At 39.3% G+C, this 11,936-nt stretch overlaps 1 protein-coding gene and 1 non-coding gene across 2 annotated transcripts; one reads left to right on the plus strand and one right to left on the minus strand.

Annotated features, from left to right (window-relative positions):
• Positions 1-930: 930 nt before the first annotated feature.
• On the plus strand, positions 931-2,663 carry LOC110903549 (probable carboxylesterase 9). The gene is made up of 2 exons (XM_022149411.2): positions 931-1,479; positions 2,176-2,663. Exons 1-2 carry the CDS (start codon positions 931-933, stop codon positions 2,587-2,589), a joined length of 963 nt encoding a protein of 320 aa, XP_022005103.1. The 3' UTR covers positions 2,590-2,663.
• A 4,036-nt stretch (positions 2,664-6,699) lies between these two features.
• On the minus strand, positions 6,700-6,805 carry LOC118486140. The gene has a single exon (XR_004877997.1). It is a non-coding gene; the product is annotated as a small nucleolar RNA R71 (small nucleolar RNA).
• Positions 6,806-11,936: the final 5,131 nt, after the last annotated feature.

Genomic DNA, 11,936 nt, shown 5'->3' on the forward strand with positions numbered 1-11,936 from the left:
TTAGACTAGGGAAAGGTGTAATGGTTGCTACCTAGGCAAATATATGATGGCTGCCAATGTGTTATGGCTGCACACATCCTATAGTTCAACCAAATTGTTACGCAGATCTTGTCATCTAACCATGATAACCCCGCCGCAACGCGCGCATATAGCAATTAGCCAAATAGATAAACTTATTGCTACAAAATAATATTGAGTAAATTGCCAAAATCGTCCCTGAGGTTTGGGCATGTTTGCCATTTTCATTCAAAACAATTTTTTTGTACAATATAGTTCCTCACTTTTGAGATTTTTTGCCATTTTCATGCAAACATCTAATTTGCTTTATTTTTTCTATCAACAATTTTGGCGAGAAAGTCAAACATTTGGATGAAAATGGCAAAAAAACTCAAAAGTGAAGGTCTATATGGTACAAAAAAATTGTTTTGGATGAAAATGACAAACATACCCAAACCTTAGGGACGATTTTGGCAATTTACTGAATAATATTTAAATTTAAATTAATCAGATAAGTATAAATTATCGTTAATTATTAAATTATATCTTTAAAATGTAATATTTTATGAAACTTTATTCGTAATTTCTTAAATGTTTGAAATATATATATATTAAATTTAATAATTTAAATTAAATAATAATTATCTACAATTATTGATGGTGTAGAATAATGACAAGTGTCCTTTTATTGGTTTCTTTTATTATAGAGTATAGAAGATTACTATTATTTTTTATAAATAAACTAAAACCATAGTAAACCTTTTAACAAAATATACTCAATTTTCATGGTGTCAAGATGCCCACATACACGACAATTTAGCATAGCCCTTCACAAACCTGCGAATCAAAACATCAAACAATACATCTCACAAAAACACAAATCAAAACATGTACAACTCCAAAACTTGTTCTTGATCTAATTAACAAAAAAACATGTCAAAGTTTGATCCATATGAACACCTCAAGATTATTAAAAACCAAGATGGTACCCTCACACGCCTAATGAAAATCCCACAACTTCCGGCAACCGGAGACGTTGACCTTCTCCCGGGTCAAACAGTCGTTAGCAAGGATATTACCCTCGATGCCACCAAGAACACATGGGTTCGAATTTTTCGACCCGTAAAAATACCCTCCAATGACAACAAAATTGCAAGATTGCCATTGGTTATATACTTCCACGCGGGTGGTTGGATTAACTTCCAAGTTTCGGATCGCGTGAACCACGAAACCATGAACAAACTCGCGTTTGAGGTTCCAGTCATTGCAGTCGCAGTAAACTACCGTCTGGCCCCAGAGACTAGACTCCCGGGCCAATACGATGACGCGATGGACGCGTTAAATTGGGTGAAAAAACAAGCCACGGACCCGAATGGTGAACCGTGGATCACAGAATATGTGGATTTTTCGAGAGTTTTTCTCTACGGGACTTCATGTGGGGCTAACATTGTTTTGCACACAGCTTTACGAGTTATCAATCAGGTATAAAAACATAAAAATCCAAATCAAATATGAACTATTTATAAAAATATAAACATACGAGGTGCAAAATGGGTTTTAAGTCAAAACCAGAGGTACAAACGAGTCGAGCTACACGTCAGCTACTCGAGCTTGGCTCGAAAAAAAAGCTCGAACCTGAGCTCAAACCTAAAAACAAGCTCGTTTAGTAAATGAGCCTGAGCTTTGGTTATCGAGCTCGAGCCAACTCACGAGCTTAAATGAGCCTAGTTTTTTATAATTTATTATTAATTAGTATATTAAATATGTATTTAAATAATAATAATTAATATTTATAAAATAATGAAAAAATAACTAAATTATACATAAAATATAAATATATATTATAATTAATATGAATTGATTATAAATGTTAAATGAGCTGAGCTCGAGCTTGAGAAATTACATACGGGCCGATATCGAACTTTAGAAACAAAGCTCGAATTGAGCTAGAGCTTTCATAAGTTAAACGGCTCATTCGCACCCTTAGTCAAAACTAACAATTTTTAGTGTGGATCAAAAAGAGCCAGGTTGTGGACTTGGGGTGACCCAACTTGACCTATTTATACCGTTAACGGGTAATTACAAGTAAAACTTAATCAAATTATATGTCTCCTAATTATGGCAAATACTATTACAATAAAGTATAAACCCTGACTAATCTATTCTCTCTAATATAAGGATATATCGCCATTAACGATAGCTGGAATCATACTATGTGAGCCCTTTATCGGGGGCAAAAAACGGACGAGATCTGAGCTAAAAATGGCTGCGGATTTGTTGTTTCCATTGCCGGTGATTGATCTATTGTGGGAGCTTGCATTGCCGAATGGCACAGATCGAGATCATAGATTTTGCAACCCGTTAGCGGATCAACAAGTAAAGAAAAAGATGGAGAAGTTAGGGAGGTGTTTGGTTATAGGTTTTGGAGGGGACCCATTGATTGATAGGCAACAAGAACTTGTGCAAATGATGGTGATGCAAGGGGTTGTGGTTGAAGCAAGATTTGATGATGTAGGGTTTCATGGGATTGAGATTGTTGATCCAAAAAGAGCTGATGCAATTCTCAGTTTTGTTAAAGAATTCATTCTTTGAAAATTTTGTCTATATAAATTACATGTTAATTTCTGTTTCTCTAATGTAAAATTATTTTTTATACTTTTGTTTAGGAGTGGGGAAATGATATGTGTTTAATGAATCAATCTATTCTAGCATGTGTCTTTACCTAGAAAAAAGAAAGCATATAAAACATGTGTCCAGAGTTTGATATATTTTTCTATTTATTTATTTACTAGTTTAAGTTCTTGTGTCTTACACGGATTGTATAAAAAATATTGCTTATAAATCTATTGATTTAACAATTTACATATATAGATGTAGATGCTACTATCTTTAACGTTTCTATGTGTATACTATAGACATTGTGTCTTCAAAGATTTTTAAAACTCACAAAGATTTAATCATTTGACACTACCACATTGTGGTTTTTGGATTAAACCTGAGTTCCCAAGTCAGCCAGTAGTGAAAGTCCTGCATCAACGTTAACATGTGTGGCTTGCCGCTTAGATTCACTATTTTTAGACGAACAAATGCCCCATTTTCTATTTCCTATTTACAACATCAGATATGAACTATGTCACAATGTTATAAAAGATAAATAAACATTTGGATAGTTGGATGCATTAATGTACCTATGTTACATTAATGAAAAATTCGAAATCAGTTAAAATGCAGGGCTGGCTCAATCATTTTAAAGGCCCAAAGCAAAAAATAAAACGAGGCCTTTTTCAATTTATTTTTGGGTTTTTAGTTTTGTTCTTTTTTTTCTTTATCGGCTACATTTTTAATAGATTTAACAAAACTGTTTTAAAAAGATATTAAATGACTTAAACCTAATTAAGCATCATGATTTTGGGCAAATCAATCAAGTTTTATCAATTTAGTAACTGTAAATTAAAAAAAAATTAATAACACAAAAGCCTAATAAAATAAATTAATGCCACAAAAATATTAATGAGATTCGAACACAAATCTCTTGGTAACCAATGAGAAGATCTTACCAGTCTACTGTTGTTGAATTTGGCTCAAAATATTTAAAGTATAACTTTATGCATTCTGAATATTTTTATTATCTTTTTTAAATTTATGGCCCTATTTGGGTGGTGGCCCAAAGCAAGTGCTTGGGTTCACTACCCCATGGGCCGACCTTGTTAAAATGGTCAGAACTTCTCAAGGGGCTGATGTACCAAGTACCCACGATCATTCTCTTAATACTTTAAGCACCATTGTTATTGTTTCTGGTGCTGAGTCCTATAAAGTCTAATCTCTTAAGCACCATTGTTTCTATCTGATAAGCATCATTAGGTATTTCTGTGTTTGCCATAACCTGTTCAAAAACCACCAAAAAGCAGTCCATCATTTCAAAACTTTATAGTTTATACTACAGGTGTGGAAATATCCGACACATAGGGCTGGCAATTTTACACGAATACACGACACGAACCTACACGAAGTTAACATGTATCGTGTATGGCCTTAACAGGTATCGTGTACCAAACAGGTAGACACGAGATTACCTGTTAATTTTCGTGTATAAACAGGTTAAATACTTGTTTACCTGTTAATACCCGTTAGTACACATAAGAAATTAAATTAAATAAAACTTATCAACCATGTGCGTGTGGGTGACGGGTGGTCCTTTGGACAACCCTTAAGCATGATAAAAGATAAAATAATCCTCCAATTAGCCGTGTAATTATCTTGAATTAGATAACTACGATGCTTATATTTCAGGTACGGATTAGGAGCTAAAAGATGGATCAAAGGCAGCTTTTGGAGGCTTTGGTGGAAAATGGGTCAAGAGGAGAACAAAAGTATAACAAAGGAGTGAAGGCAGCCAAGTACCGTAAATTACGGTTCTACCGTAATTTACGGTAGACCAATTTTCACTTTAGTTTCCACCGTAACACAGACAATTGCCACCGTAACAGAATGTTGACCACCGTAAATTACGGTGGAGCCGTAATTTACGGTGGAGCTGAAATCCCAAAAACGTAACTGCCATCTTATATTCGGTTTTTGGGTGTCTTTTCATATTATCTCATCATTGGTTGGTTCTTGGACACCTTGGGGACGAATTTTGGCTTGTGGCTTGTTTTGTGAACAATTTCAATCATTCGGTTTGTGCTTTTGATTCGTATGAACAATAGTTTGATGTTGATGATGATTCACCAAGCCATGTCCGGCTAAACTCTTCGGTGATCATCCTAGGTGAATGTTTCTGAAACTTTTGTGTGTTTAATTTCTGCATTTCTAGAATGATATCTTGCGTTGCTTGAATGTCATGGTGTATGTTTGATTGTTTGTAGTTTGTTAATCCATATTGCAATTCCTAGTCTTAATCGTACGTTCTTGGTGCCGTTGGCAACCGAGATATCACGGGAAGGGTTAGGGTTGGTTATTGGTTAATAGGTCATCGGGAAACAACCTCGCGTTATCTAATCCGAGTACTTTGTTCCCTTTTATCACTTCAATCACATATACACGAGTTATGTCTATGTAACTCTTTCTAGTGAAATTGCACACAACTGTTTAAAGAAACTGAAACCTAGGGTGATCATTGTTCTCTCCTAATTGTTTACAACCAATTTTGATTTGAATTAGTTCTTAATTTAGTTTTCTAAAACAACAATCCACAATCTTGAATTTTAATTTTCTGCAAGTTAGTTTAATATTAGTTTAAATATAAAGCTATACAATCGACACATTTTCCACATACTCCCTGAGTTCGATACCCTACTACTACTAACTACAGTTGTTTGGGGATTAAATTTGCGTGACCCACGACATCACGTCAAATTTTGGCGCCGCTGCCGGGGAGTAGTGCGCAACGTGTGTTAGTTTAATAGTTTTGTTTGTTATTTTCGGGTTTACGCTGGTTGTGTTTAGTGTGCAGGTACTTCAGGTGTATGCATACTAGAGGCTCTCACAGGTCATCACCGCTATCGTTTGATCCGGAAATTGAAAGAACGCTACGACAAAACCGAGTTTTAGTGCGAGAAAACAAAATCATTGGTTCACCCACTTCACCCATTACACCGAGAAACATCATGGCTGATTCTCAGATTCCACCTACAACCAGTCAAACAACCTCATCCTTTATACCTACTTCCACCCAACCATCACCAAACACTACATTACCTAATACCACTGCTGAATTTACACCAACCAACTCCACTCAACCAATCACCACTCAAACTGAGCCTACCATCACTTACGATCCATCCACCACAATTCCACCATTATCTCACTTCTTTCCCCCAACTACGGGTCAATCATCATCCACCTTCACAATTGCACCCAATTCAACTATCGTGCATACTACTTCATCTTTTAGACCACAACAACAACAGTCGGGCTTTCAGTATTCGACCATCCCATTTGGGCAGACCTCGGGAATTCAAGGAGATGGTTATGATGAGGGATTTGAAGACTATGAGGGTTATGAAGATGATGGGTACGGTTATGGAGGTTATGGTGATCAAGGGGAGTTTGGGTATTTGCAAAGTCAATCTCAAGGAATGGCAAGTGTTGGTGGAATGCCACAACAACAAATTATACCACAACACATTCGGCCAAGACCACAAGGGCCAACAATCCAACAACCCATTCCATTGCAACAAGTTAGGCCACAACATGTACACCCACAATTTCAAAGGCCAAATCAATACCCACCGATGCCCCAACAACCAATTGCACCACAAGGGCCTATACCAAGACCAATGGGTCCTATTCGTCCAAGGGGCCGATTGGGTGTTCCAAGAAGGCATCTTAGGGAACAAGCAAGGGGAATAGAGGCACATTTCAGGCCAATCATTACTCAAAACCCTTCACCGGTGGTTATCCCTCACAACAACCAAGGGAGGACTTTTGAAGTAAGAACAAACTCGTTGCAAAGTTTACCGAAGTACAAAGGGTTAGCAACGGAGGAGCCGTATTTCCATCTAGAGGCCTATGACTCAATTTGCAACACTTTTGGGAGTCAAGGTTTTTCGGCAGATGAAGTCAAGTTGGTCTTATTTCAGTTTTCTTTGGAGGATAAGGCAAAGAAGTGGTTCTACACTTTGCCTTCGGCATCAATATATACATGGGGGGAGATGCAACAAACCTTTTTGGATGAATTCTACACCGCCCAAAAGACCAATGATGCGCGGAAGGGATTGAGAAGCTTTCAACAACAACACGGTGAGATGTTTCATGAGGCGTTTGAGCGTTTTAACATGATGATTAAAAACTGCCCTCATCATGGAATTGAGTTATGGGAGTTGATGAACGCCTTTCATGAGGGGTTGAGTGCCGAAGACGCACGTGATTTGATGTCTATCACCGGAGGGACGTTTGGAACGAATTATGAGAATGAAGATTGGGAGTTTTTGGAAAGCATGGCAACTACATCAAAAAGGAAGGCCCAAGCTTCAAGAAGAGCCCGACCAACCACTAACCGACCACAAGTGCACGCCATAGATGATGGTAATGTTCAAACCACTAACCAAATATATAATGTTTGTGCTTTGTGTAATGAAATAGGTCATGCGGCTGAAAATTGCCAAGGAATGTTGGAAGGGCAATACGAGGAAGTCAATGCGGTTCAAGGTCAAGGTCAAGGAGGAGGTGGTAGGAACTACAACAACATGAATTCAAACACCTACCACCCCGGATTGAGGAACCATCCGAACTTTAGATATGGGAACCCGTCAAATCAAGCGAACCCAAATTTTCAAGGTAGTCAAGGTAATTTTGGTTCACGGCCATCTTACAATAACCAAGGTGGGTACCGAGGCGGGAATAACCAAGGGTATCAAAAACAATACCAAACGGGTCAAGAACAAGGGGGGCTTTCGGGTGGAAACGAGGTGATGGAGATGCTAAAGAGCATGCAAATGGAGATGCAAAAACGGAACCAACTAGACGAAGTGCGAATGCAAAAAGACGAGGTTCGTAATAAAAGCATCCAATCACTAACAACTCAAATGGGTCAATTAGCAACCGATGTGGCGGAACTAAAGAAAGGTAAGGGTCAACTTCCAAGCGACACTAAGGTAAACCCTTCACATGGTTCGTCACGAGGTAATGTTAATATTAACCATGTTAGTGTTCTAAGAAGTGGGAAAGAGTTTAAGGCCAATTTGTCACCCGAATTGGTCGAGGGGGTGGTTGAGGATATCACGGGAATGGAAAGTGATGATGAACTTTCACCGGTTAAACCAAAAGAACCAATTATTAAAAAACCGGGTTTGGGTGAAAGTGAAAAGAATGAAAAAGTTGAGGGTGAACCGAATCAAGTTCCATTTCCATCGGCCCTACTTGACCCGGGAAAGAAAAATTTTATTGTGTCAAGAGGTCCTCAAAAGGAGGAGATATGGGATATGTTCAAACAAGTTAAAATAAATCTCCCACTCCTTGATGCAATAAAACAAGTCCCCGCTTATGCAAAATTCTTAAAAGAATTATGTACACAAAAAAGGCAAAACAAGAAAAAAGTGCCTAAGCGGGTGGATTTAACCGGGCAAGTAAGTGCGGTGTTGAATGGGGAGCTTCCTCCTAAGCTCCAAGATCCGGGCACGCCATTGATTAATGTACAAGTGGGTAATTTTCAAATGGCTAAGGCGTTGCTAGATCTCGGAGCCGGAGTTAGCATTTTACCGGGGGGCTTATACGACCAATATGACTTTGGTCCATTAGCAAGGGTGGAGACGACGGTTGTTTTGGCCGATTTGTCTCATAATTTGCCCCGGGGTATGGTTCAAAATGTTATTGTAAAAATTGATGAGTTTTATTATCCGGTGGATTTCTTAGTGTTGGATTACTCATCGGCGGACCCTAAACAACAACAAAACATAATTTTGGGTCGGCCATTTTTAAGCACCGCACATGCTATTATCGATTGTAGATTTGGTACAGTTGATATGGCATTTGGAAACAGAAAAATGCGTTTGAATGTTTTTACTAACAATTCTAATGCTAACGGTGTTGATGAGTGTTTCATGGCAGACATAGTAGATGGATGCAACCCGCATGAGTATGAGGAGGATGGTTTGGATATTTGCCTGTGTGACTTTTCTGAACAGGTACATGCTTATGCACTACGGGTTGAAGAGGAAGCACAAGATGCTATGGCAATGAAAGAAGGTAGACCACCATGGACCCACCAATTCGAGGGTCTACCGGTGGAAATCGATTCGGGTACAAAACCATCGTTGGAGGAACCACCAAAGTTAGAGCTCAAGGACTTGCCTAGCCACTTGAAGTATGTATTTTTAGGGGATAATGACACCTTACCGGTCATTATTGCCTCTAATTTGGAGTTGGCACAAGAGCAAGCGTTGATGGAGGTGTTAAAAGCGAACAAGGGTGCTATAGGATGGACGATTGCCGACCTCAAAGGAATTAGTCCATCCATCGTCATGCATAAAATTATCACAACCGAAGATGCCAAACCGACACGAGAAGCTCAAAGGCGGTTGAACCCGAACCTAAGGGAGGTAGTAAAAAAGGAGGTAATTAAATGGTTGGATGCGGGAATCATCAATCCGATTTCGGATAGCGCTTGGGTGAGTCCCACCCAAGTTGTGCCTAAGAAGGCTGGCATTCAAGTAGTCAAGGATGAAAGTGGTGAACAAATTGCCACCCGACCGGTTACCGGGTGGCGGGTGTGTATTGACTACCGGAAATTGAATGCCGCCACTTCTAAGGACCATTTCCCGTTACCTTTTATTGACCAAATTATTGAAAAATTGTCGGGTCAAAAATATTATTGCTTCTTAGATGGGTACTCGGGTTATAATCAAATTGCCATACACCCGGATGACCAACACAAGACCACCTTCACATGTCCATATGGCACCTTTGCCTTTAGGCGAATGCCATTTGGTTTGTGTAATGCTCCGGCAACTTTTCAACGATGTATGATGAGTATTTTCTCGGACATGGTTGGAGAGTCGCTCGAAGTATTCATGGATGACTTCTCCATTTTTGGCACTACTTTTGATGCTTGTCTCAACGAATTGCAAAAGGTTTTGAAAAGGTGCGTTGAGAAAAATTTAGTGCTAAGTTGGGAGAAAAGTCATTTCATGGTGCAAGAGGGCATTGTGTTGGGACATGTGATTTCGGAAAGAGGGATGGAGGTGGATAAGGCAAAGATACGGGTAATATCATCTTTGCCACCTCCTAAAAATGTTAAGGGTGTAAGGTCATTCTTGGGACACGCGGGTTTTTATCGACGTTTCATTAAGGGATTTAGTGTTATCACCAAACCCTTATGCAATTTGTTATTAAAAGATGTCCCGTTTGATTTTACTAACGAGTGTATGCAAGCTTTCACTGTTTTGAAGGAACACTTGGTTAAGGCACCTATCTTGCAACCACCCGACTGGTCAAAGCCGTTCGAGATAATGTGTGATGCAAGTGATACTACTATTGGTGCAGTTTTGGGTCAACGGGTTGACAAGAAACCGGTGGTTATTTACTATGCGAGCAAAACTTTATCCGAAGCACAACTTAACTACACCACAACCGAGAAGGAATTATGCGGTGGTGTATGCTTTGGATAAGTTTCGTTCGTATATTTGGGGAAGCAAGGTAGTGGTTTACTCGGATCATAGTGCGGTTCGGTACTTGATGGAGAAAAAGGATGCAAAGCCGCGGTTGATTCGATGGGTCTTATTGTTACAAGAGTTTGATCTTGAAATCCGAGACAAAAAGGGATGTGAGAATGTTGTTGCGGATCATTTGTCCCGAATCCCGTTGGAAGGTGTAGATGATGCAAGTGAAATCAATGAACGGTTCCCCGATGAACAATTGTTGACCGTTTCTACTTATGTTGCCCCTTGGTATGCTCATTACGTTAACTATTTGGCCAAGGGTGCGATTCCAAATCATTGGACTAAGAAGAGACGACAACAGTTTTCTAGTCAAGTGAAGCAATATATATGGGACGAACCCGACTTGTTCAAAATCGGGGCCGACCAAGTGATAAGAAGATGTGTGCCCGAAACTGAAGTTTTAGAGATATTGACCCATGCTCATTCATCCGCATGTGGGGGCCATTTTAGTGGGAATAAGACAGGCTATCGGGTGTTATCAAGTGGGTTTTATTGGCCCACGATTTTCAAGGATGCTCGTGAGTATGCCCGGAATTGCATCAATTGTCAAAGAATGGGAAGCATTTCGAAACGTGATGAAATGCCGTTGCAACCAATTTTGGTAGTGGAGGTATTTGATGTTTGGGGAATAGACTTCATGGGTCCTTTCCCAAACTCAAATGGGTTTTTATACATATTGGTTGCGGTTGATTACGTGTCGAAATGGATTGAAGCTATTGCCACAAGGACCAACGATCATTCCGTTGTATGTAAGTTTGTGCAATCCAATATTTTTTCTCGCTTCGGTGTACCTCGGGTGATAATAAGTGATGGTGGTTCACATTTCAAAAATTTCAATTTTGGAAAGTTGCTAAAGAGATATAGTGTGAATCACCGTGTGGCTACACCATACCACCCGCAAACGAGTGGTCAAGTGGAGGTATCTAACCGGCAAATCAAAGAAATTCTAATGAAGACGGTTAGAACGGATAGGAAAGATTGGTCAAGCAAGCTTGATGACGCATTGTGGGCGTATCGCACGGCTTTCAAAACCCCACTTGATACTACTCCGTATCGAATGGTTTACGGGAAAGGATGTCATTTGCCTATGGAGTTGGCACATAGGGCATATTGGGCAATTAAAACAGTGAATGCGGACTATGATGAAGCGGGTCGGGCGAGGAAGCTTCAACTGAATGAAATTGAGGAGATAAGGGACCAAGCGTATGAGTGTGCATCCGCATACAAAGACAAACTGAAAAAAGTTCATGATGCGAAGATAAAGAAGAAGAACTTTGAAGTGGGTCAAAAAGTGTGGTTATACAATTCAAGGTTGAAAATGTTCGCGGGGAAACTCAAGAGCAAGTGGATGGGCCCTTACGTTGTCCGACGAGTGGGAAGGTTCGGAGATGTTGACATTCAAGATGAGCGAACATTGAAACAACAAACGGTGAACGGTCACCGGTTAAAGCCGTATTTGGATGGCAATGACATCAACAACTTGGAGCTTGACAAAGCGGGCTACATCTTACGCCCGGTCGAGGAGGAACAACCATGAGAGGCCCAGGTTTGGTGGTAGTGTACATAGTAGTTTCGTTTTGTTTTGTTTGTATATTTGCACAATTGCCTTAGTTTCTCGAAGTCCGTGTTCGAAACAAGTGTGGGGATATTCGGGTTGCGAATTGCTCTTACATTGTGTTGAGGACAACACGGGATTTTTGAGGGGGTAGGGTAATTTTTACAAGTTTTTGAAAAAAAAAAAAATTAAAAATTAAAAAACATAAAAAAAATCGAAAAACTTAA

The sequence above is a fragment of the Helianthus annuus genome, chromosome 13, assembly GCF_002127325.2.
Source record: "Helianthus annuus cultivar XRQ/B chromosome 13, HanXRQr2.0-SUNRISE, whole genome shotgun sequence".
Taxonomy (NCBI): Eukaryota; Viridiplantae; Streptophyta; class Magnoliopsida; order Asterales; family Asteraceae; genus Helianthus; species Helianthus annuus.

Bases quoted from the DNA above. Each gene is read 5' to 3' on its own strand.
- LOC110903549 (XM_022149411.2), top strand. From the start codon at position 931: ATGTCAAAGTTTGATCCATATGAACACCTCAAGATTATTAAAAACCAA. The intron at 1,480-2,175 runs GTATAAAAACAT...CTCTAATATAAG, and splicing joins CTTTACGAGTTATCAATCAG to GATATATCGCCATTAACGAT.